We start from the raw sequence: 26,378 nt of genomic DNA on the forward strand, positions 1-26,378 counted from the left end.
TGTTAACTGACTGATATGATCTCATAGAACAAAACGTATAAGATCTCATAAGCATGTGTTAACCTCAGACCTTATTTTCAAGCGTTTATTCCATAACACTATTCTTTCCCCATTAATTTTGCCCATAGGAATGGCCGAACGAACCAGAGGTAAATCATTTCCGGTTTTTAGGACTATTAACTGGCGAGCTCGGAGACAGGACTATGAAGCGAGATACCTGCCAAAAGGTTGAACGTGCATAGCGTTAGGATAGTAAGAAAAATCCATACGTAAATTGTTAGGATCACAATGAAAGCCATGTGTGAAACATGAAACGTAAACGTGAAATTTCATCTGTGAACATACAAACACCATGTTACGATTACAGACTAACATTTTAGGTTTGAACAAATATTATGTTGAATTATGTGAATATCTCTGGGTGAGTGAACATCCCCATGCATGCACCATATCAGAATATGTCTAATTCAATATTGCACGATCCCATTCTCTGGGCTCTGTCTGTAATCATAACCAGGAATAATGAAACATAGAATAATAGATGTTTGGTTAATCTAGGAATTATGTATGACTACTGGAGTCTTTGCCACTCTATTTTTTTATTGAACATGTTGATATTTATTTAATCATTCAAAATCCTGCCGACGCATATTCTGTAGGAGGGATTAATATGAATTGAAAATAATTTGACATGATTTATATGAATCGGGTCATGAACATATGGACTTTGGAATGAACAAGGGAGAGGTTAAACGTAGGCTAAATCTGGCATAAACTTATTTCCACATTTTACAGTGGTTGCAGTGGTTTTAGGAAATCTCTGTATAGGCTATTCCCTCCATCGCGACACTGCTACCCAGTTGAAGAGCTTGTGATCTCCATGCAGCACCATGCACCTTTGGAAAAGCACCACTAAACCTCAGGTGATGCCCTTCTGGAGGCATGCAGCTATAGAGTCATTATACCCCAATGTAGGCCTATTTGCCTACTAGCCAAATAAAGAGCATGCATGATGCGTGCAACTCGTCATTCCAACATTTCATTAATCCTTCAGTCAGTATGTCATTCATTGTCATTTGTCTGAGTTGCAATAGGAACTAAATAAAAAAAGAATAGAACAGTCTTATCCATGTGATTATTGAAATCCATGTGTGTATTCAAAATGATCTAATGTCTCCAAGTTCTTTAGCCTGTCACTTTAATAATTCAGTACTTATTTAAGTTTTTAGGCCTATCCAAATAAAAAATAGGCCTTCAACTTGTAGGCATTGCAATTTAGGCTATCATTTTTGGTACTGGTGTCTTGCGGGATAATTTTATAACTATGTTTTATCAGTTCTTATTATAGGGCTCTCCTTAAAAAAGAGGCCCTAGCTCACAGGCCTCTAAATACCGCCTCTAAATAAATGTTGAACAAAATAGTTGAAGAAGCACGTGCAGTGGCTGATAGGGAAAACAGATCTGCCAATAAGAATAGGCTATAGATAGTCTTGACCATTTGGGACCCCTTGACTATTTCGCTCAGGACAGGTTATAGCCTCGACTTCATCAATATTTTGTTTTGTCTCATTTATTGATATGGATATAGCCTCTGCGTGATGGGGTTGTGCAATGCAAATGGCTATAACAAGCCTACATACAGAGTGGAATTCACTAATCCAACAGTCAAAATGCCTAATATAAGGCCTACACTCCGTGCTCCCAAATACTGGAAAAAGTGTGATTCATTCAGTTACATGATCATCACAGTAGCCCCACATGGCTATACAAATACATTTTGAAATGATATGGCCATTAAATAACACACAACAGCATGTCATATTTAGATAGTGGAATAGACCTAGCCTAAATGATATTTACTTTCTATATTGCAACTCATGTGGTTATTCTAGCCACAGCTCTTCTGTGTCTGTCATTCTTACACAAGTCATTTGCTGAAGGACCATGCCTATACTACGCCATCTACTGGTATAACGTCATTATTAAATACAGTTATATAACAAACTCTAGACTTTTATTTTGGAAATGAAACCGGAAGCCGCAAAGCAACTCTAACGTCTGGCCTAGAGTTGCTTGAATGACTAGCTAATTTTGACTAGCTATGGTCGATTAATGTCCTTTGCAGATGCCACATTACTGACAAATGTGTGTGCCTATAAAAAATATCTGTACCCGAGTAAAGGGAGATGTAAGAATTGAACGTATAAATGTTAATTCATAGTCGAAACAGGGTTTGTAAGTTTACATATCAAATTGAACGTTTACATGTCATGTTTCACGCATGGCTTTTCTTACTATCGTAATTTACTTATAGATTTTTTTACGATTCTAACGATACCGACATTCAACCTTTTGGCAGCTATCTCGCTCCATACAAGACCATCTCATTAGACCCTTTTCCAGTTCATGAGACACTGACATCGCGCTTTTGACTCATCAGTAGGAAAGATTTGTTTCTCTTTTGGTCCATTCAACAACAGAGCGATACGATCCTTGTTTCAGCAGGATGTTGTATCTATCTATCTACCTTATGTCATGCCTTATTGGAATGGATTTATTGATAATATCTGTTGGAAAAAAGTGTGGATGTTGCCACACACATACCTACTTGTTAACAAAATTAAGGAAGTTTCCTTTAAAATGATTCATAAATATTATCCTGCCAACCACTATATGAAGAAGTTTAAGGAAAACATCAACTCAAATTGCTCCTTTTGTAATGACCACCCAGGTTAAATGCTCTACTAACAAAAAAGCTGTTAGAATTGTAAGTATATGCATGTCCCTTAATTAAGGTCCTTGTGTAATTGTAATGTGATATTGTACCCCCTAGCTCGATTGTCTATTGTTTGTAATCGATGTATGCTTGTGTTCCCTCATGTGCTTTATGTATTGATTTGTTATTAATAAAAATACAAATAAATAATATATATTTTTTTTAAAGACACTGACATCGCGCACAGATGCGTGCGACTCTTGGCAGCAGTAGGAAAGCCATCGCCATCTGCACCCATTCAGCATAGCCTAGATCTACGTGACTTCTGAATAAATAAATACAAAAATGTGTACGCTTACAGTGATATTTTGATTGTTGCTTGAAACAGTTGCTAAGATTATATTTGTTTTTGATCTTTGAAAAATAACTATTGTAATGACCTGGCTAGATCATAAAGGGACAATTGTCCAGACAATGAATGTAGAATACGGTTTATTAATCTAACTCCACACAGGCTACTTTTTGGCCGTAGCCCACGCCAAATAAATGAAAGATACCCTATAAAACAACTATGACCTTCTCTTGTGAAGACCATACGTAAGAGAGAGAACAATTTGTAAACATGGTCTTAACTTGCAATCGCCCCGCCACTCCACCAGGATATCAGAGCATTCCCGTGGTTGGCAGATAGCAGGTTGATTGGCGTGTTGGACCCCGCGAACACTGGGTACTGGTAAGTACAACACAACCAACTAATGGCATAACACACAGCTGTCTGGGCGGATCGCTACACTATTTTGGATGCAGCAGTTAGCTAGAATGCTAACGCTCATGTATATATGCTGTAGCTTGTAGCACAAGCTAGCCAAAGAGCCATTTTACTGGTTAAAGTGTTTTTAAAAAAAGTATAATGCAGTTCAATTTGCGATGATGACACACATTATATTAAGCAAGATATTCATAAGAGCCTTAAAATTAAATTATAATCCAAAATTAGTGTGAAATTCACCCATAAGCAACATGTAAATTTGTTTTTTTTTCTGGCGTTCTATAAGAACTCCCCATTGTTTTGCCACCAATTTGCGCGCACCGCAAAATGGGTCTGTCTTTTGAGCAGGGGTTCTCAACTCTTATTGCCGTGTTAAACACAACTGGGAACTCGGAGATCTCCAACTTCCGTGCGTTCAAAACAGGGAACTCTGGGGAAAAAACAAGCTTCGACTGGGGAAAAAAAATATTTGAACGGTCATTCTAATCGGAATTCAAACTCGGGAACTTGGGCCTCTTTCTAGTGCTGCGACCTGAAGATCACTGAAGTCATAATTTGACCTCGTATTTTTCCAAGTTCCCAGAAGGTTTTGAACGTGGCATAACCCTACGAGGTCTGCAGCCTGCTGGCATTCTGTTCTACCTGATAAATCATTTCACACACCTGATGTCCCAGGTCTAAATCAGTCCCTGATTAGAGGGGAACGATGAAAAATGCAGTGGAACTGGCTTCGAGGTCAACAGTTGAGTTTGAGGGATATAGAGCATATTATCACGTTTGATTTGGGTTACATTATAGCAGAACTTTGTCGTGCTATCTAGAGGGCGAAAATGTTATATTTAGTTTATTATGCATTTACAATCTTGAAAGGTGTGTTGTTTTTGTCGGTTTAAAATCACGGGTTTCATTTGTTAGTCTCATTTTCAGTGTAACATACGCATAATCAGAATACTTGGAAGTATATAAACTACGAATTAAACGTAGGCTAAGCAACCCATAGGCTATTGTACAGAACACGCTCAGTTGGCGTAACAGTTTGAGGTTATCGTCGTGCGTAACGTGTTTCTTCTCCCTGGAGACATTTCTACTCCAAGCTGCTTTATTGCAATATGTCAGCTAGAGGGCGTTAATGGGAGTACACGCAAAGTAGGTAAAGGGGATTATTATCTCGTACCATACTGTAAATGTCCCTATCAGCTGACACGTACCACCCCTAGGTTGATTACAGTGTTGTCCTGTCATCCCTTACAATCAAACGTGGATGGTGCTTTATCCTTGGTGATTGATTTGAGTTCACCGGATGCACTGGCCACTCACAGACCTGGTGTGTGTGCATGCAGCAGTATGGATCTGACGAGGCTTCCAATGGAGAACGACCGCCGCTCTCTTTCAACATGTCCAGCCCTTTACCCGTGGCTCCTTCACGGTTAAGGGTGTTCGCTCAGGAGAGGCGAGCACTCCCTCATTCGAGAGTAATGGTGTTTTTTTCGGCCGCTAGTGAGGCTGGAAAACCAGGCGATGCAATGTCTAGTGCAGGCTCTGTGAAGGGTGATTTCCGAAAGCTATCCACTCCCGCACCGAACCTAAATCTGGGCAAGTCTCTCAGCACCACGTTAAACGCATCGCCATCTCCAGAGGTGAGGAGATGGGCGTTTGTTGTTGTTTATCCAGGGACATTTGTTACTAAAGGTGCTTAATTAGGATGTGAGTTCAATGGCTATATAAACGTCGCTATCTGTGAGAATCTCTCTTTGCACATTTTCTGTACAATTCAGCATTGATCAGAAAGAAACTGTAAAGACAGATCAGAAAGAAACTGTAAATTATATGGATCCGTCTCCACGGGCAACGTAGGTACGTTCAGTTAGTTTGAACGCTTGCTACGTTGCGTTTGTACTGAACGACAAGTTTCGCCAAAACATTATTGTACGTTCTTGAACAGACTTTGAGCTACGTTTGCTACCGTTTGAGGTGTGGCTTGAAGCAATGAGTTACTTATTTAAAGGCCAGTGGCCATGCTTACAGCGTTCCACACCCCAACCCTGCCCTGTTTTTCAACTGGTCTTCAGTACAGCACTGTTTCCGTTCAGTTGAACGTTCCAGAACGTCAAAACATACTGAACGCTGCCCATGTATTTCTTCTTCCGGTGTTGTCTTTACCATGATTGGTTCACCACCCACACAGAGGGATAGCCAAATTGGCTCTTGTTTTCTGTGACAGCCCCTCACTGGGATTGATCTTTAATCGTGTGAAGGGAAACCCTTGCCGACAGTGTCATGTCTAATGACTGTCACTTTTGATGATGGGCCCAATATGTCTGGTCGATATCTGCCTTGTGATTATAATATTCTTAGCAGTAATCCCATCCTCTTATTGCTGATACCATGGCTAAGGGCTGTGTCCAGGCACTCCGCGATGCGTCATGTGTAAGAACCGCCCTTAGCCGTATTCGCCATATACCACACACCCTCCCTTGTGCCTTATTGCTTAAATTTATATGTAGATGCATACTGAACAACTTTATTTGTATTGGTTTTAAGTCTTTTAATACATTTTATCTTGTTAATAACACATTTATTTGAGATGTCTACTTGATAGCTATGTGTAGGTAGCTAACATTTGTGGGTTTTATTTGTTTAGACACACCTACTCATTCAAGGGTATTTCTTTATTTTTACTATATTCTACATTGTAGAATAATAGTGAAGACATCAAAACTATGAATTAACACATATGGAATCATGTAGTAACCAAAAAAGTGTTAAACAGTGGTCTAAGGCACTGCATCGCAGTGCTAGAGGCATCACTACAGCCCGGGATCGAACCCGGGTCTGTATCACAACTGGACGTGATCTGGAGTCCCATAGGGCGGCGCACAATTAGCCCAGCGTCGTCCGGGCTAAGGGAGGGTTTGGCCGGGGTAAGACATCATTGCAAATAAGAATTTGTTCTTAACCGACTTGCCTTGTTCAATAAAAATAATAAACAAATATATTTTAAATTTGAGTTTCTTCAAAGTATCCACCCTTTTCCTTGATGACAGCTTTACACACTCTTGGCATTCTCTCAACCAGCTTCATGAGGTAGTCACCTGGAATGCATTTCAATTAACAGGTGTGCCTTCTTTAAAGTTCATTTGTGGAATCTCTTTGCTTCTTAATGCATTTGAGACAATCAGTTGTGTTGTGACAAGGTAGGGGTGGTATGCAGAAGATAGCCCTATTTTGTAAAAGACCAAGTCCATATTATGGCAATAACAAATCAAATGAGCAAAGAGAAATGTCAGTCCATCATTACTTTAAGACATGAAGGTCAGTCAATCCAGAACATTTCAAGAACTTTGAAAGTTACTTCAAGTGCAGTCGCAAAAACCATCAAGTGCTATGATGAAACTGGTTCTCATGAGGACTGTCACAGGAAAGGAAGACCTAGAGTTACCTCTGCTGCAGAGGATACGTTCATTAGATTTGCCAGCCTCAGAAATTGCAGCCCAAATAAATGCTTCACATAGTTCAAGTAACAGACACATCTCAACATCAACTGTTAAGAGGAGACTGTGTGAATCAGGCCTTCATGGTTGAATTGCTGAAAAGAAACCACCACTAAAGGACACCAATAATAAGAGACTTCCTTGGGTAAAGAAACACGAGCAATGGACATTAGACCAGTGGAAATCTGTCCATTAGTCTGATGAGTCCAAATTTGAGATTTTTGGTTCTAACCGCTGTATCTTTGTGAGACGCAGAGTAGGTGAACGGATGTTCTCCTCATGTGTGGTTCCCACCGTGAAGAATGGAGCAGGATCTATCATTTGTTTTTCAACAGGACAATGACCTCCAGGCTGTGTAAGGGCTATTTTACCAAGAAGGAGAGTGAAAGAGTGCTTCACCAGATGACCTGGCCTCTACAAATAACCCAGCCTCAACCCAATTGAGATGGTTTGGGATGAGTTGGACCGCAGAGTGAAGGAAAGCAGCTAACAAGTGCTCGGCATATGTGGGAACTCCTTAACCTCACTGGGATATGTGGGACCTGGCCGAAAGCCAGTGAAAATGCAGAGCGCCAAATTCAAATAAATTACTATAAAAATCAAACTTTCATGAAATCACACATGCAAGATAGCAAATTAAAGCTACACTTGTTGTGAATCCAGCCAACATGTCAGATTTCAAAAAGGCTTTTCGGCTAAAGCAAACAATGCTATTATCTGAGGATAGCGCCATAGTAAACAAAGAGAGAGAAGCATATTTCAACCCTGCAGGTGCGACAAAACGCAGAAATAAAAATATAATTCATGCCTTTGACAAGCTTTTTTTGTTGGCACTCCAATATGTCCCATAAACATCACAAATGGTCCTTTTGTTTGATTAATTCCGTCGATATACATCCAAAATGTCCATTTATTTGGCGCGTTTGATCCAGGAAAAACACCGGTTCCAACTTGCGCAACGTGAATACAAAATATCTCAAGTTACCTGTAAACTTTGCCAAAACATTTCAAACTACTTTTGTAATACAACTTTAGGTATTTTTTAACGTAAATAATCGATCAAATTGAAGATGGAATGATCTGTGTTCAATACAGGAGGAAAACAAACTGTAGCTAGCTTTCTGGTGACGCGCCTCTATCTAACAGTACACTTCAAGTTACCCTCGTTCAAGATGGCCATACTTCTTCATTACACAAAGGAAAAACCTCAACCAATTTCAAAAGATGGTTGACATCCAGTGGAAGCGATAGGAACAGCAAGAAGGTCCCTTAGAAATCTGGATTCCCATTGAAAAGAGAGTGAACTAAAAAAAAAACATCTGAATGGTTTGTCCTCAGGGTTCCGCCTGCTAAATAAGTTCTGTTAGACTCACAGACATGATTCAAACAGTTTTAGAAACTTCAGAGTGTTTTCTACCCAAATCTACTAATACTATGCATATCTTATCATCTGGGGATGAGTAGCAGGCAGTTGAATATGGGCATGCATTTCATCCGGACGTGAAAATACTGCCCCCTGTCACCAAGAAGTTAAAGACTATTGTAAAAGCATTCCAGGTGAAGCTGGTTGAGAGAATGCCAAGAGTGTGCAAAGCTGTCATCAAGGCAAAAGGTGGCTACTTTGAAGAATCTAAAATCTATTTTTATTTAACACTTTTTTGGTTACTACATGATTCCATAGTTTTGATTTCTTTCACTATTATTCTACAATGTAGAAAATAGTACTAATAAAGAAAAACCCTTTAATGAGTAGGTGCATCCAAAACTTTGACTGATAGTGTGTGTGTATACATATATATATATATTTATTTATTTATTTATTTATTTGGCTACTGTGAAGCAACTGCAAAGGAATATATTTAAAAAATCTTATTTAACCCTTATTTAACTAGGCAAGTCGGTTAAGAACAAATTCTTATTTACAATGACGGCCGACCCTAACCCGAACGATGATGGGCAAATTGTGCGCCACCCTATGGGACTCCCAATCATGGCCAGTTGTGATACAGCCTGGAATCGAACTAGCACACTAATAACGCCTCTATCACTGAGATGTGGTGCCTTAGACCACTGTGCAACTCAGGAGCCCCAAGATTAGAGGTGATAGAAGAAAACAAAAGAAAATGACAATAGTTATTTATTGTTGATGAGTTCTGTATTTGCACTTGTCACATTTTTAAATGTTTAGTAAAATTGGTCTGATGTTGTTATATAAAAGTATTATTTTTTTTAAATGAATTCATGATTATGGTATCTAATGGAATCCACCTTTTTTTTTAACCAAAATAAAATGTACTGTATTTTATGCACAGACCTTCCAAAATGGATAATGCACTGTCCTGTTTTTTTCCTATCACTCATAGTTTCCTGAGGTAATTTCTCTCAATGTGGGTGGCACCTACTTCACCACCCGTCTGTCCACATTACGGCGCTATGAAGACACCATGCTCGCCTCCATGTTCAGTGGACGCCATCACATCCCACGTGATGCTGAAGGTCGCTTCTTCATTGACCGGGATGGGGCATATTTCAGGTGAGCACTCTTCAAATAGCCTGCAGCAAAACATGCTTATTACATGTTAATAATAGTGAGTGAGCATGCCAGACCCTTATTCTGCAACACTTTTGACAAGAAAGCACCATTAACAGGTTGACTGACAAAATGGTAAGGTGGGCTATCCATGTCTAGACAAGGTTGAATGAACAGATGACTAGACAAGGATGGTGGATGCAATTTCAACTCAAAACCGTGTTTGTTTGCATGTTCCTTGTATAGGGACATCCTGAACTTCCTGCGCGAGGGCGAGCTACCTCAGAGGGATCATGTGAGGGCGGTACATAGGGAGGCCCTGTACTATGCTATTGGTCCACTGTTAGACAGCTTGGAGGACACTCAGCCACTCACAGGAGAGAAAGTCCGCCAGGCCTTCCTCGATCTCCTGCCCTACTACAAGGGTAACTGGCACTTTACGTTCACCCGCTAACCCTATTGCATATGGTTGCTTACGTGTGAAGGCCCAGTGCAGTCAAAATCGTTTTTCCTGTGTTGTATCATATTGGACAACAGCTGAGGAAACAAACACTTTAAAAGCGTCAAAAAATGTGATCAGTGTTACTTCCTGATAGTTGCTGGTTGAAAATGCACTACATGGCTAAAAGTATGTGGGACACCCCTTCAAATGAGTGGATTCAGCTATTTCAGCCACACCTGTTGCTGACAGATGTATATAATTGAGCACACAGCCATGCAATCTCCTTAGACAAACATTAGCCTGTACTGACGAGCTCAGTGACTTTCAACGTGGCATCGTCATAGAATGCAACCTTTCCAACAAGTCAGTTCGTCAAATTTCTGTCCTGCTACAGCTGCCTCTGTCAACTTTAAGTGCTGACATTGTGAAGTGGAAACGTCTCGGAGCCACAAAGGCTCAGCCACGAAGTGATAGGCCACACAAGCTCACAGAACGGGACCGCCGAATGCGGAAGTGCATAAAAATCATCTGTCCTCGTTTGCACCACTCACTACCGAGTTCCCTACGGCCTCTGGAAGCAATGTCACCACAATAACTGTTCATCGGGAGCATCAAGAAATGGGTTTCCATGGTCGAGCAGCCACTCACAAGCCTAAGATCACCATCCCAAGCGTCGGCTGGAGTGGTGTAAAGCTCGCCGTCTGGACTCTGGAGCAGTGGAAATGCGTTCTCTGGAGTGATGAATCACGCTTCACCATCTGACAGTCTGGCGGAGCCCTGACCTCAAACCAACTAATGCTCTTGTGGCTGAATGTTCCAACATCTAGTGGAAAGCCTTCCCAGAAGAGTGGAGGCTGTTATAGCAGCAAAGGGGGGACCCACTCCATATTAATGCCCATGATTTTGGAATGAGATGTTCAACGAGCAGGTGTCCACATACTTTTAGCCATGTAGTGTATGTTAGAGAAAGACCCCACTGAATGATTCAGAACGAATTTGTCTTGGTAAAATGTATTTTATAACATAAGGTGATGACAGTTCACTTCCAAAGCGCTCTGCACAGAGTGGGTGTACACACTAGAATATGTTCTATGCAGTTATGAATTCATAAATGCTTTTATGAATGCTTAGCAAATGTTATAATGCTTTTTATGGGTGTAATAGGAGACACCATAAACTCATTACACCCAGGTGGTTCATAGAAACTATTATCTATCTCTTCATCCCCATCTTAGCTTTTTCAAACAGGAAATCTGTGGAATACTGCCTTTGAAACAGACAATGTGTCTCCCACCAGGGGCTGGGTTAGGCCAAGATAGAAGCAGGCAGACAGGCAGATGAGAGACTAGCATGTGATAAATCCTATGCGGATGCTTCTTTCTTTCTATTCCTATCTATCGCACTTTCTCTTTGAGCCTCATCCTCCCAGACTAATTGAATGAATGGGGCTATGGGCACCCACTCTCTGCCATCGTGATGATGCCAGAGAGCGAGAGCACAACTCACTACCGAGTTCCAAATTGACTCTGGAAGCAATGTAACCACAATAACTGTTCGTCGGGAGCTTCAAGAAGTGGGTTTCCATGGTCGAGCAGCCACACACAAGCCTATGATCACCGTACCAAGCGTCGGCTGGAGTGGTGTAAAGCTCGCCGCCTGGACTCTGGAGCAGTGGAAATGCGTTCTCTGGAGTGATGAATCACGCTTCACCATCTGGCAGTCCAACGCACAAATCTGGATTTGGCTGATGCCAGGAGAACCGCTACCTGCCCGAATGCATAGTGCCAACTGTAAAGTTTGGTGGAAGAGGAATAATGGTCTGGGGCTGTTTTTCATGGTTCGGGCTCAGCCCCATAGTTCCAGTGAAGGGAAATCTTAACGCTACAGTGTACAATGACAATGAGTGTTTTTGTCACAACCCAGCTCGTGGGAAGTGACAAAGAGCTCTTATAGGACCCGGGCACAAATAATAATATAATAATAATAAATAATTTTGCTCTTTATTTAGCCATCTTGCATATTAAACCTTATTTACTGCACCTGCACCCATTAGGCCACTCCAATTAGTCCCTCACTCAGACCACTCCCAGACAGTCCTAGCAAAGTTATTGCTTGAGAAATCGTTTTGGGGTAAAAAGCTAATTTTGTTTCTTTTTGAATGGAACCTAGAAATTACTTGATGTTGAGATAAAAATGGCTGCATTGGGCATTTCAAGTGGCATTGACTATAATAAAGTAGAAATGTGTGAAGTAAATGGAAATGTGTCAATTAACTATTTTGGAAAAGCTTGGACTGGAGTGAAGTAAGTTATCCCTTGTATTGTTTCCAGATAATCTGGAGCGCATCGTGGAGATCGCCAAGCTGCGGGCCATGCAGAGGAAGGCGCGCTTCGCCAAGCTGAAGATCTGCGTGTACAAGGAGGAGATGCCCATCACGCCGTACGAGCGGCCACTCTTCAACTCACTGCGCTTTGAGCGCACGGAGAGCGAGGCCAAACTGTTCGAACACCACTGTGAGGTGGACGTGTCGTTCGGGCCCTGGGAGGCGGTGGCGGATGTTTACGACTTGCTCCACTGCATTGTCAGTGACCTGGCGGAGCGCGGCATCACTGCCGACCAGCAATGCATCGGCGTCTGCGACAAACACCTCATCAACCACTACTACTGCAAGAGGCCAATCTACGAGTTCAAGATCACATGGTGGTAAAGTAAGGGGAAGACAGAACTCTCTCCCCTGCTGTGTTTTTTGTTGTGAGGTGGACTTGTGTTGTAATAGGCTGACTGATCTCCTTCCTGGTCCCTCAGGTTGAGAGATAAATCGGGTTGTCAATGTTATTCCCTCTTTTCAAGAACTGAAACCTATGAAATGCTGAGTTTATAGAAAGGAGCGAGTCGGACAGTTGTTGTTCTGTTTCCTTATTGAATAGTGGTGACCAATGTTTTTTCTTTCTGTTTCTTTTTTTATAAACAGCATTAACCTAGGCTCTCATTGGCTGTTTTATTGTGTTAAACTCTGGGGGTTTTTGTGCTCATCTAAGCTTGTGGACCATCAAGTTTTTCAGAAAAGAGTCAAGTTAATCTCATATTGTGATTACAGTGTTGTCTGTCTCTTTGGTTTAATTCTTATTTATGCTGATATGTTTTCTACGCTTTGCGTTTCTCTGTTAGCCACTTTGATGGTTGCGAGAGAAAGCCTTCACAAATTAACTGGATGCAATTTAGCAAGCTGATGAAATATTTCTCATCTACATGAAGAGTAAATGTCTATTTTTGTTACTGATGCTGGTATTTTCTGTCACTTACTCTCCCATAAACCTTTAGAAGTTCTAGGTTAGAGACACAAGTAAATGTAGATGTTCTTTGCTACACGGTCTGTGATCAGCAAGGCTTTGGAAAGTCATAGACCCAAAGTCAACTAGAGAGTTTAAAATCAAATAGGTTAAAGGGGCATGGGCAAAGTTATTTTACTTCAGTTGCCTCATGAGAGATCCAAGATATTGCTTTTTTTTACTGGAAATGTTTATCTTGCAGTTGAAAATTATGCATCTTCTTTTTGTAAAAATAATTCCTGGTGGTCACCCTACTGCCCCAGAATGTATGTCTCTGAAGGGGTTTCTATAGCAGATGGAACATTGAAATTAGCTGCTAAAGGTAATTTACACTTAAAAAGCTATTGTCAATTTAGCAGATTTTTACGACATATTTGCCATTCAATTATTGAATAATCTTCTTTTGCAGCATGACAGATTAGTCACACAAGTTTCATAGATAATTTTATATGACATATTTCTACTGATTTAAACAAATTCAGCTTAAGTGCCTTTTCTTAAGGGCAACTGTTTCACTTACACTTACATGGAGTTTAAACCAGGAAACCACACTACTTCTAATCAAGGACTGCAGTGACAGTATTGTCACCTCCGTGGGTTCTGTTTTCTTTCTTGTTCCCCATGTTGTTGTTTAGTTATTTAGTGAATATGTATTAGATTTTCAGATGTCATAATATGTCCATTTTAATTACATTTTCATAGAATAGGCTACAAGTTCTAGTTTTAGAGGGATTATGTGCAATTTACTGTTTGTACAGCACCTGTATTTCTGTTGTCAAAAATGTACGTGAATCCATTACTTTGATAGTTTCCAGAAGGTAATACAATTATAACAACACAACACTGTATGTCCAGACGGCTGGGGTTATCCAGTATAGGCTCATTAATGCTTTAAAACAGAACAAACAATAAGGTACGTCAGGTAGATCAAGATGAAGTCTTGTTTTGTGCTATTGATGTGATGTCTCTGACACAATTTGAGTTTTGACTTAGATAATGTGACTGTCTTTTCCTTCTGTTTAACTGTGATTCTAGGACTAGGTTGAGTCATTGACAAAAAGTGTTAAGAGTTGCCACTTTCTTACCGATGGATGTCAATTGATTGGATTTAGTTGATTTTATGAAGCCTGTCACAGATAGAGGCTTCAATCTTTTAAGATTCAAATGCAGGGATGGTTTAGGGTTAAAATAATCCCATTTTATTTATTTATTTCAGCATTTAAAATTTGACTTTATGAACGTTCCAGGCACCTTATTGAAGTTTCTCCCCTGGCTGGTGAATGTCTTTTGCAGATCCCATAGCTGGCCAATGTTGTCTAGGCTGCTCATGGCATGGGAAAGTTGAAAAACAATGCACAGCTAGACCAGTGCCCTACTATTAAGTTTACAAGAGTAATATCTTGCTTTAAAATACATACTGCATTATTTGTTGTAATGCTATGATGTATTGTGCTAATAGTAAGTCGTGTATATTTTTTGTTTTTATAACAAGGTTCAAATACAGTTTGTTTTTGACTGTATAAAATTATCAGTCTCTGTGGTTGTTAATAATGTTATGCAAACAATGTGTCAATGTTTCAAGTTGGCGAATGCAGTACTACCATGAAATGAACCAAGCAACCTAAACTGAAAACATGTGGATGGAGACCCAGACCTGGGATCAGTTGCTGATCTGTCATTGAAACCAAGCTCATCTGTGTCATTCATCAGTGCAACAACTTGGCACTTATCACATTTTTGTGACCACATTTGGCCAGGATGTCATCTCTCCCTCTGCTTCTTGGCAGTTATCTGTGTCTTATTCATCATAAGCCTAATAATAAAGTTGATCTAGCTTCAATATGCATCTCTCTCATATATAACCAAATATTCCACATTGTTGGTATGCTGACTGTTGAATTGGAATGGATGAATGCATGTAGGGTCAGGGGAAAAATATACACAGTACAATGAATGTTACTGCACTCCAATCGCTAGGGGTACCATTCCAATTCTCCACCTCTCCTGACAATTCCCAGCCACATAATGCAGGAAAACTGAAATCCGATCACCTTTACTCCACACACAGAGACGCGTACAAAGCTCTCCCTCGCCCTCCATTTGGAAAATCTGACCATAACTCTATACTACTGATTCCTGCTTACAAGCAAAAACTCAAACAGCAAGTACCAGTGACACGCTCAATGCGGAAGTGGTCCGATGAAGTGAATGCCAAGCTACAAGACTGTTTCACTATCACAGACAAATGTATTTCCCGGAACTCATCAGATAGAATTGATGAGTTTACCACATTAGTCACCGGCTTCATTAATAAATAATTGAATGTGGCAGAGCTTGCAAACTGTAACGGATTACAAAGGGAAACCCAGCCACAAGCTGCCCAATGACGTGAGCCTACCAGACAAGCTAAATGCTTTCTATGCTCGCTTCGAGGCAAGCAACATTGAACCATGCGTGAGAGCACGAGCTGTTCCAGACGACTGTGTGATCAACCTCTCCGTAGCTGATGTGAGTAAAACCTTTAAACAGGTTAACATTCCCAAGGCCGCAGACGGATTACCAGGACACGTATTTAGAGCATGGGCTGACCAGCTGGCAAGTGTCTTCACTGACATTTTCAACCTCTCCCTGATCCCGTCTGTAATACATGCATGTTTCAAGCAGACCACCATAGTCCTTGTGCCAAAAAAATACCAAGGTAACCTGTCTAAATTACTATCCCCCTGTAGCACTGTAACCATTAAATGCTTTGAAAGGCTGGTCATGGCTCACATCAATACTGTCATCCCAGACACCCTGGGGCTACTCCAATTCGCATACCGCCCCAACAGATCCATAGATGACGCAAACTCTATTGACCTCACACTGCCCTTTCCCACTTGGACAAGCGAGAATGCTGTTCATTCACTACAGCTCAGTGTTCAACACCATAGTACCCTCCAAGCTCACACTAAAGTAAGGACCCTGGGACTGAACTTCTCCCTGTGCAGGTGGTGAGGGTAGACAACAACACATGAACACATCCATCACGCTGATCCTTAACATGGGGGCCCCTCGGCCGAGTACTTAGTCCCCCCTGTTCACCCACGACTGCGTGGCCCGAGCACGACGTTAAGTTTGCCGACGACACGTCGGTGGTAGGCCTGATCACCGACGACGATGAGACAGCCTATAGGGAGGAGGTCAGACACCTGGCAGTGTGGTGTCAGGACAACAACCTCTCCCTCAACATCAGCAAGAAAAATGAGCGAGGCTGTAGTGGAGCGGGTTGAGAGTTTCAAATTCCTCTGTGCCCACATCGCTAAGAATCTATCATGGTCCAAACATACCAACACAGTTATGAAGAGGGCATGACAAGGCCTCTTCCCCCTCAGAAGGTTGAATAGTTTTGGCATGGGCCCTCAGATCCTCAAAAATGTATACAGCTGCACCTTTGAGAGCATCTTGACTGGCTGCATCACCGCTTGGCATCCGGTAGTGCGGATGGCCCAATATATCACGGGGGCTGAGGTCCCTGCCCTCCAGGACCTAAATACCAGGGGGTGTCAGAGGAAGGCCCTAAAAATGGTAAAAGACCCCAGCCACCCAAGTCATAGACTGTTCTCTCTGCTACCGCACGGCAAGTGGTACCGATGCACCAAGTCTGGAACCAACAGGACCCTGAACAGCTTCTACCCCCAAGCCATAAGGCTATTAAATAGTTAACCAAATAGCGACACTGATTATCTGCAATGACCCTTTTTGCACTAACTTTTTTGATTTATCACATTCGCTGCTGCTACGGTTTACTATCCGTCACTTTATTCCTAGTTATATGTACATATCTACCTCAATTACCTCTTCACATCGACTCAGTACTTGTACTCCTTGTATATAGCCAAGTTATCATTACTCATTTTGTATCTATTATTATTTATTATTATGTGTTTTATTTTTCTGTTCTTTCTCTGTCTTTTTCTCTGCATAGTCCACACCTGTTGTTTAAGAAGCATGTGACCAATAACCAATAACGTTTGAAAATGTTATTGATTTGATTTTGTCCCGGCAGCCACATTAAGCCTTCCGGTTTTCGATTTTTGCCTTAAAAATAAAAGTCTGCGGTAAAACGCTATGTGTATGATACAACATCTATATTTTTTGCAACTTTGCATAGTGCATAATGTTACAAATATGTAAAACAATTATAACTACTGGGGGAAATCTAAACGCAAGAGAATTACTACTTTTTATAAGATAAATAATATTTTAAGGTGGAGCACATTGAGAAATGGTTGGAGCTTGAGTAAATGAATGTAAAGAACACAGCCAACTGGTAAAAAAAACATGACAATTAAAAAAAAAATCAAAACCTGGGTCCAGTGTACTCACTAGAGTCTAACTTGTCCTGGTGAGCACATCGCTATTTTACGAGGCAATAATACGTCACACAATCACAAAAAAACGAAACCACATCCCTGCTGCTTTCAGTCCAAAACCCTGTCCAAGTTGCAAACATTTTGATGAATTGCGACCGTGATAATCGTTGATCGGCTATAGGCATTGGGGTGATACTAACCTATAGCACTATGATCTTACTAGTGTACTGCCGGAAAACATTCATATATATATATAGGCTGCAGACATTTAAATCAACCCAAAGCCTGCATTAGGTGCCAAAACATGCACCAGGTCAAGCGTTTTGGATAGACAAATATGGAAAATGGAATTGAATGCAAATGTTTAACCACTTTGGGAAATCCTGCTCCTCTTTTGTGCTAAGTAGATAGTGATATCTTATTAGCATTACACTTGGGATAAATGGCTCATAGCAGCACATTCAGCATTAGCATTTCTGAGGAAGAAACCCATACTCCCTAATGAGAACGATTTAATGTTACACACCTGATAACATAAAGATGTCTGCAGCCTGCTCACAATCAATACTATAACGTAGGTAATTTACACGCCAGTCAGTTGTTTCCATTGTTTCTTTGAAGCAGTTAGCTTTTCACCTAACACCTGCTAGGGCAAGACAAGAGTGCAAGTCTGTGGAATTGTGTTTAAATTCACACAGTAAACTCAATAGTTTAAAAAGCTAATATAGTTAATTCATTGTTTTGGCATTTAGATATAGTCCTAAATTAGTCAGTCAGCAGAGTTAAAGTGACAGTACAGAAGTATGATTTAGACATGAGTTCCCCGACCTCACAGCCTACGAGTAAGTGCTGTTACCGAGTCTTGCTGTTCTGGCCTTGGTGGACCTCATCTGCTACTTTAAAGAGAGAGGCTTGAAGAGGGGATTGGCTATTTGGTTTTCTAGGGATTTAAATTATTATACTGGACCCTGGTTTTATGGACACACGATCGATGGGTTTGCGTTTACAGTGCAATATTTGTACCGTAGTGTCTAATGGCTCCATTTGAAGTCGTTTGACGTTATTTGTCAGGCCAAATGCATGTTTTGGCACAGGTCAAGGCTGGCCTTGGGCTGATTTAAATGTGTGAAAAGCACACAGGTCGTTAAGGTCGTTAACAGGTATGGCAGTTCATCATTGTTTACATTGTGTCTTTGAAGTAACTAATCACCTATCGGCCGACAGTGTATTGAATTGCAGTGAATGGAGTGGGTGGAGTAAAACGTGTTGCTGGGCATTAAATAATGATCATATATAGATTCTACAGACCCTAGTGAGTAATCCCAACCCCACGTTTACTTTGGCACCTATAATAGTTTTCTATCTATAAGTATTTTGTGTATTGCACATGGGGCATTTATTTGACCGTGAAACATGTTTTAAAACCCACATTTAATGTTGCTTAAATATGAACAAATATGAATCCTTGTTAATGTTTAGACAATTTTTTAAATATATCATGAATAAATACAGGTTAATTACACTTTTTCTACTATTACACGTGGGACTTTTATTTTGAGAATTTTCAAAATTCCGTGACACTGAAGTACTTTTTTAGTGTTGCTGACAAGACGCTGATCCCAGCCGCACAGTCAGTGGCTACTGAAGAAGGTGTCTCGTCCTCTGAAAAAGGTGAGATTGAAGCCTTATAAAGTTAGTTCTTGACCAGTTATCTAAGGCATGTTTGCAACCACCAACATGTAAGTACGCATTTACTAACTTTAGGTTGCTAGCTAGCTAGACATAAAGCTACTACACTGTTAGTTAGCATGCTAACACATATAGAACAAGTCTGGATACGGTAGTAAGGTCAGTTAATAAACATATTTTTAGTTATACATATGTACAGTAGCACGGTGGTTAGTTGCCTAGCCAGCTAGCTGTTTATTGTTATCAATGGGTTGTTGGCACGTTGTTTGACAAAATCTAACGCTTTATGCCGAAACCCTATTTATGTTTGTTGTAACCTGTAACGTTACACGCTCCCCCGTCTCCGGCTTATCTTGTGTATTTTTGGTTGTTGCAGGCGTCATACATGATAACGTCAGCTAAATAACCAGCCAAGCTCCTGTTATGTTGATGGCTTAGCTAGTAGCTACAATCTGTCATATACAGGTGAGGTATCCACCTCCTGCTCGAGGGGGGCTCAACCAGGGTTTAACCTAATATACTGACGGTCTTGTTTTGAGTGCACATACACACTCATAGTCCTCAAGCTGCAGCCTGCAGGTGAATGGTTTCTTTGTTTTGGAGGACAAGCTGGCCTACCTCAATTTCATCTGGGGAAATTTCCAGTGACCTGGAGTTAAATGGCAAAATCAATAATCAGGAGCCACAACATGATGTACATGATCTGCACACTGTAGACAGGCTACACACAAACTGCACATGACATACAGCTTTTAATAAAGGGATATTCTATTTGGTTGGTGAAGTACGTTGATGGCATTGCAGTGAGATGTATTATTTTATTCAAAGTCACTCCATATAGTTTTAGTCACTGCCAGGAAAGCTTTCTGGTGATTAACAATAGCAAGTAAACCATCTCAAATATAGGCTAGGCACCATTGTCCCCATGGGTCGTTCCATGTCATTTCAGCAATCCATTACACCCACCATCTGATTGTTCTAAAATCATTTCTGTATTTAGAAACAGATCCGATTAGCGTTCTTGCAACACTATTTTGTTGAAATATACTTTGATCTCAGAGAAATTAAGCTAATTGATTACATACATTATTATTTACAGAATTCATATAATACCCAATAAATATAGTGCCTAACATCCAATTTGACCATTTTTTTTTCGAACAATGAGTAAGACCGAAGAAAATGGTCAAAAGCCAACCACAGACCCCTCCCCCCACGGCAAACCCACCCCAACAGTAAGTATACAGTACCAGTTCTCTATGTCTGACAAATAGTATGGAGCTGTGGCTCGGATTATTGTTTCTTCATCCTATGTAATGTATTTTTTTGTGAATTTGGGTCCTTAATAACACCTGAAACAGCACCAGCTAGTGGTCCAAACCTGGTAATATTAGGATGTAGGATGGAACATAAATTACTAAATTCAACAAAAAAAGAATAGTCCCTTTTTCAGGACCCTGTCTTTCAAAGATAATTACTAAAAATCCAAATAACTTTACAGATCTATATTGTAAAGGGCTTAAACACTGTTTCTCATCCCTGTTCAATGATCCATAAATAATTAATGAACATGCACCTGTGGAACGGTCGTTAAGACACTAACAGCTTACACATGGTAGGCAATTAAGGTCAGAGTTATGAAAATTTAGGACACTAAAGAGGCCTTTCTACTGACTCTGAAAAACACCAAAAGAAAGATGGCCAGGGTCCCTGATCATCTGCGTGAACGTGCCTTAGGCATGCTGCAAGGAGGTGCTGTTTGAATGAATGTTTACGCGCCTGCTTCTGCCTACCACCGCTCAGTCAGATACTTAGATACTTGTATGCTTGTATGCTCAGTCAGATTATATGCAACGCAGGACACGCTAGATAATATCTAGTAATATCATCAACCATGTGTAGTTAACTAGTGATTATGATTGATTGTTTTTTACAAGATAAGTTTAATGCTAGCTAGCAACTTACCTTGGCTTACTGCATTAGCGTAACAGGCAGTCAGTCTCCTTGTGGAGTGCAAGGAGAGAAAGGCAGGTCGTTATTGCGTTGGACTAGTTAACTGTAAGGTTGCAAGATTGGATCCCCCGAGCTGACAAGGTTAAAATCTGTCGTTCTGGCCCTGAACAAGGCAGTTAACCCACCGTTCCTAGGCCGTCATTGAAAATAATAATGTGTTCTTAACTGACTTTCCTAGTAAAATAAAGGTATAAAATAAAACAAATGTTTTTAAATTAAACATATTATTATTATTTATTATTATTATATTATTACGTATTATTATTATTATTTAAAAGTGCTCTTCACTGAGGAGTCGCGGTTTTGTCTCACCAGGGGTGATTGTCGGATTTGCATTAACCGTCGAAGGAATGAGCGTTACACTGGAGGAGCGTTACACCGGAGGACCCTCCACGGAGGTGGAGGGTCCGTCAGGGTCTGGGGGCGGTGTGTCACGGCATCATCGGACTGAGCTTGTTGTCATTGCAGGCAATCTCAACGCTGTGCGTTACAGGGAAGACCTTCTCCTCCCTCATGTGGTTCCCTTCCTGCATTCTCATCCTGACATGACCCTCCAGCATGACAATGCCACCAGCCATACTGCTCGTTCTGTGCTTGATTTCCTGCAAGGCAGGAATGTCAGTGTTCTGCCATGACCAGCGAAGAGCCCGAATCTCAATCCCATTGAGCATGTCTGGGACCCCCCCAGAAATGACCGGGAACTTGCAGGTGTCTTGGTGGAAGAGTGTGGTAACATCTCACAGCAAGAACTGGCAAATCTGGTGCAGTCTATGAGGAGGAGATGCACCTCAGTACTTAATGCAGCTGATGGCCACACCTGATACTGACTGTTACTTTTGATTTTGAATCCCCCTTTGTTCAGGGACACATTATTCCATTTCACATGTCTGTGGAACTTGTTCAGTTTATGTCTCAGTTGTTGAATGTTATGTTCTTACAAATATTTACACATGTTAAGTTTGCTGAAAAGAAACGCAGTTGACTGTGAGAGGACGTTTCATTTTTTGCTGAGTTTAGTTTCTCGGAACGGGGACGACGACGACATCACTGAATTCGCTGGGCATACATTACATTGGATGAAGAAACAATACTCAAAGCTGCAGCTTCATACTACTTGTCAGACATGGAGATCTGATACTATTTACTCGTTGTTGGGGTGGGATTGATGTGGGGGTCCGTGGATGGCTTTTGACCATTTCCTTGGGATTCCTCATGTCTAACTCATTGTTAGAAAAATTTTAGTCCAAGTCACATTGGATACTATATTTATTGAATATTAAATGAATCCCATAAATGAAAATGGCCAATTTTGGGTGCAATCAATTAGAATGTGAAAAATTAAGCTATTTCAACAAAATAATTTCAGAATGCTAATTTAATCTGTTTATAACAACGGCAACCATTTCTGAACAATCTGAGATGATGGCTGGCAATCCTCTTTCTTGTGCTTTTTGAGGTGGTACAACCCCCACCTAAACCTTATGTGTTTGCTGTGGTAGAGCTAAGCTGATGCCCAACCCTAACCTCTGTTTTTACAACAATCAGCTAAGGCTACAGGGGATGTAGGTTACGCTCAGCACAGTTTAGCATACTTTTTGAATCCCAATGCAGTGAGCTTGGGAAGCACCTCCATGTCTCCTTCCACTATAATGTGTGTAAAGTTGACCACACAGTGAGTCTTGTTGTCCACGGTGTATATGGGGTTGGAAACATTCACGTGAATTGTTAGCTTCAGGCTGCATTCTCTTTAGCCTAGTCCCTATCTTTGTTCCTGACCACATTGTGTTCTCTGAGCTCACACAGCAGTGTCAGCAGCATCACACTGAAATATTGATGCTGTGTCTGTTTTCTGCTGTGTAGTGATGGGTCCTGTTACCTACAAGTCACTCTCTATTGCTGTATGTGCATATTATACTGGGCAGTACTGGATATGGCCCCCCTGTAACAAGTCACCTTGTTCCTCCATAGGTAGGGTTGCAAAGGGTCGGAAACTTTCTCTTGTGGAATATTTTGGTTAAACTATCCGCAATTCAATGGAATTGCAACCCTCTGCATGCAGAGTGCATTCTTCCATCACATGTACAGCTGATTGTCAAGATCTTGCACACTAATGAGATGCTATTGAGCCCACACGACTACACTGTGTGAGCCAAGGACTACATGCTTTCTGGTAAGTTTTGATTACAATGCTAGGTGGGGTGAATATATTTTATATTAACTAGTAAATAGTAGCCTACAGCAAAGTGTGTTTAAATCATTTCTAACTTGTTAACAATTTCTGCTAGTTAGTTTTTGATACCATGTGTTTTAGCTTGTTTGAGCCTGCTAACTGAGTGTTAATTCACCTGTTTCCTTACATGTTTCAATTTAAAACATTTGTCTTTAGTGATGCACCGATATCACATTTTTGGCCAATACCGATATTTTCCTTGCCAAAAAAAACTATACCAATGACCGATATTTAAAATTGTTTCGTTCTTTTAAGCAGTCTAGTACAGTTAAATAGTTAACACACAGATGCAGCGGTTTAAGGGACTGCATCTCAGTGCAAGGGGCGTCTCTACAGTCCCTGGTTCGTATCCAGGCTCTATCACATCTGGCTGTGATTGGGATTCTCATAGGGCGGCACACAATTGGCCAAGCATCGTCCAGGTTTGGCCGGGGTAGGCCATCATTGTAAATTACGATTTTTTTCTTAACTAACTTGCCTGTCACGGTCGTCCTCCTCTTCATCTGAAGAGGAGAGGCGAGAAGGATCGGAGGACCAAAATGCGGCGTGATATGGGTTCATGTTGAATGTTTAATTAAAGAAAGAACTGGACACTGAAACACTATACAAAAACAGTAAACAAAATAACAACCGTGACGCTAATGCGAGCTGCGCTGAAACAAGCCATCAACATAGACAATCACCCACAAACAAACAGTGCAACCCAGGCTACCTAAGTATGATTCTCAATCAGAGACAACTAATGACACCTGCCTCTGATTGAGAACCATACTAGGCCGAAACATAGAAATGCCCCAAAACATAGAAAAACAAACATAGACTGCCCACCCAACTCACGCCCTGACCATACTAAATAAATACAAAACAAAGGAAATAAAGGTCAGAACGTGACATTGCCTAGTTATATAAAGGTTACACACACACCACACTGACCCAAAAATTATTAGGTTGACATTTGCGTATGTCCCCATTACCAGTAAAAAAACATCAAACTATTTCTGTTACTTGCTGTGCTGTTTCTTCAGTCGTTAAATTCTCAACCAGGATTTCTATGGAACGCCGTTTGGGTCTTTTCGTGTCAAAAAAGATGCTTGTTAAATAACACTCTTTGACGTGTCAAATAAGCTTGTTGACCAATCAGGATCTGAATATGACTGCACGTCATATAATAATTTAACGCGTTCATTAAACACGTTCCTAAATTGGGTAGTTATTACACTATCACTCGTATTTCATATGTCACGTATCACGTATTTCATATGTAACGATTCATCGATATGTATGCTATAATGCTGGTAAAGTTGTCTTGCAGGTGCTGGTCATAAAAAAGCGAGCTAGCTCATGGATACAAACAATGTTCTTCTCCAAAAACATAGCAAACCGACATCTGTTTCAGTAACTATATAGCTAGGTGTCATCGTCTAAAATAACCCTAATTTACAAGACGGTTCTTATTTGATTAATGGTGATCGGACCAATCTATGTGAAGCTAGCCACAATAAGGATTAGCCACAATAGTGGACTTTGCGGTTAGCAAGCTAAGCCTAGCTACCCCAGAAGTTGCAGTTAAACAAATTATGCTTTATTACACATCGTTCGTGGCTGGTGTTGGCTTGTTTACAGACTTTTTTGTACAGCTTTGACAGTGCTACTGTATCTTTTTTGACACGCAAAGACCCAAATGGAATTCCACGCTATTACTGTGTAACTCAGGTAGAGCAACATCTGAAAAATAGCTCACTTGGTAGTGTGTACCGGCACTTGACCAGTCAACGAAAGCCAACATCACCCACGACAGAGAACGGTTGATTGTTAAGGGCAATTAATTCCATTATCTTGGTTTTAATTGATTTTGCCTTTGAGTTGTCTCGTTGACATTTTCTTACTCTTTCAAATGACTGCTGCTCGAAAACAATGGATACACTATACAAGAGAGCAAAGGAAATGGTTAGGTATGTGGAGTGTCATCATGTTATAGCAGCAATCTACCTCACCAAACAAAGTGAGAAGAATAAGAGCACCACATTGAAGCTGCCCAGCAACACCCGTTGGTGTGGTGTTGTCATCATGTTTGACAGTCTCCTGGAGGGGGAGGATTCTCCCAAGAAATGGCCATATCAGTCTGCCGATATGGACAGCCCCATCAAGAGGATCCTCCTGGATGATGTATTTTGGGAGAGAGTGGTAAGCAGCCTGAAACTCCTGAAACCTATAGCAGTAGCCATTGCACAGATTGAGGGAGACAATGCCATCCTGTCTGATGTTCAGACTCTGCTTGCAGATGTAAGAGAAGAAATCCATACTGCCCTGCCCACGTCACTGTTGCTCCAAGCAGAGGAAACTGCAGTTCTGAAAAACATCAAAAAGTATGAAGACTTCTACGTGAAGCCCATACACGCCGCAGCGTACATGTTGGACCCCAAGTATGCTGGCAAGAGCATCCTGTCTGGTGCAGAGATCATGGCTTATGGTGTCATCACTACAGTGTCTCACCACCTTGGCCTGGATGAGGGCAAGGTTCTTTGCAGTCTGCCGAAGTATACTTCCAAGCAAGGGCTTTGGAATGGAGATGCAATATGGCAGTCGTGCCAACATATCTCATCAGCCACCTGGAGCGCAACTGGGCCTTGTTTGGGAACACACACGCAACAGGCTGACCAATACAAGGGTTGACAAATTGGTGGCCATCTGGACAAATTTGAGGATTTTTGAGCCTGACAATGAGCCATCCTCAACAAGATTGGAAAGTGATGAGTCTGATGTTCAAGAGGTGGACATTGAGGAGGTCCAGGGAGAAGACATAAACGCCTGAGA

At 41.0% G+C, this 26,378-nt stretch overlaps 2 protein-coding genes across 8 annotated transcripts in view; both read left to right on the top strand.

Moving 5' to 3' along the window:
* The window catches only part of LOC110537539 (syntaxin-1A), a 62,245-nt gene extending 47,128 nt beyond the window's left edge, over nucleotides 1-15,117 (top strand). The window contains exons 1-4 of one of the 2 annotated variants that reach the window (XM_021623656.3): nucleotides 3,965-5,122; nucleotides 9,340-9,509; nucleotides 9,753-9,931; nucleotides 12,279-15,117. In XM_021623656.3, coding sequence (XP_021479331.2) covers nucleotides 4,820-5,122; nucleotides 9,340-9,509; nucleotides 9,753-9,931; nucleotides 12,279-12,655 — 1,029 coding nt within the window. In that variant the 5' untranslated portion in view covers nucleotides 3,965-4,819 and the 3' untranslated portion in view covers nucleotides 12,656-15,117. Of the gene's footprint in view, nucleotides 1-3,964; nucleotides 5,123-9,339; nucleotides 9,510-9,752; nucleotides 9,932-12,278 lie in introns of those variants that run through there. The other variant, XM_090192415.1, reaches the window with a different exon arrangement.
* Nucleotides 15,118-19,208: 4,091 nt separating this feature from the next.
* The window catches only part of rabgef1 (RAB guanine nucleotide exchange factor (GEF) 1), a 32,880-nt gene continuing 25,710 nt past the window's right edge, over nucleotides 19,209-26,378 (top strand). For 2 of the 6 annotated variants that reach the window (XM_021623661.3, XM_021623662.3), the window contains exon 1: nucleotides 19,209-19,303. The gene's annotated coding sequence lies outside the window, so the exon portion shown is untranslated. Of the gene's footprint in view, nucleotides 19,304-23,302; nucleotides 23,505-26,378 lie in introns of all 6 variants that reach the window. The other 4 variants (XM_090192417.1, XM_090192419.1, XM_090192418.1 and 1 more) reach the window with 3 other exon arrangements.

Source organism: Oncorhynchus mykiss, chromosome 12, assembly GCF_057628025.1.
Source record: "Oncorhynchus mykiss isolate SJ-2025 chromosome 12, ASM5762802v1, whole genome shotgun sequence".
Classification (NCBI taxonomy): Eukaryota; Metazoa; Chordata; class Actinopteri; order Salmoniformes; family Salmonidae; genus Oncorhynchus; species Oncorhynchus mykiss.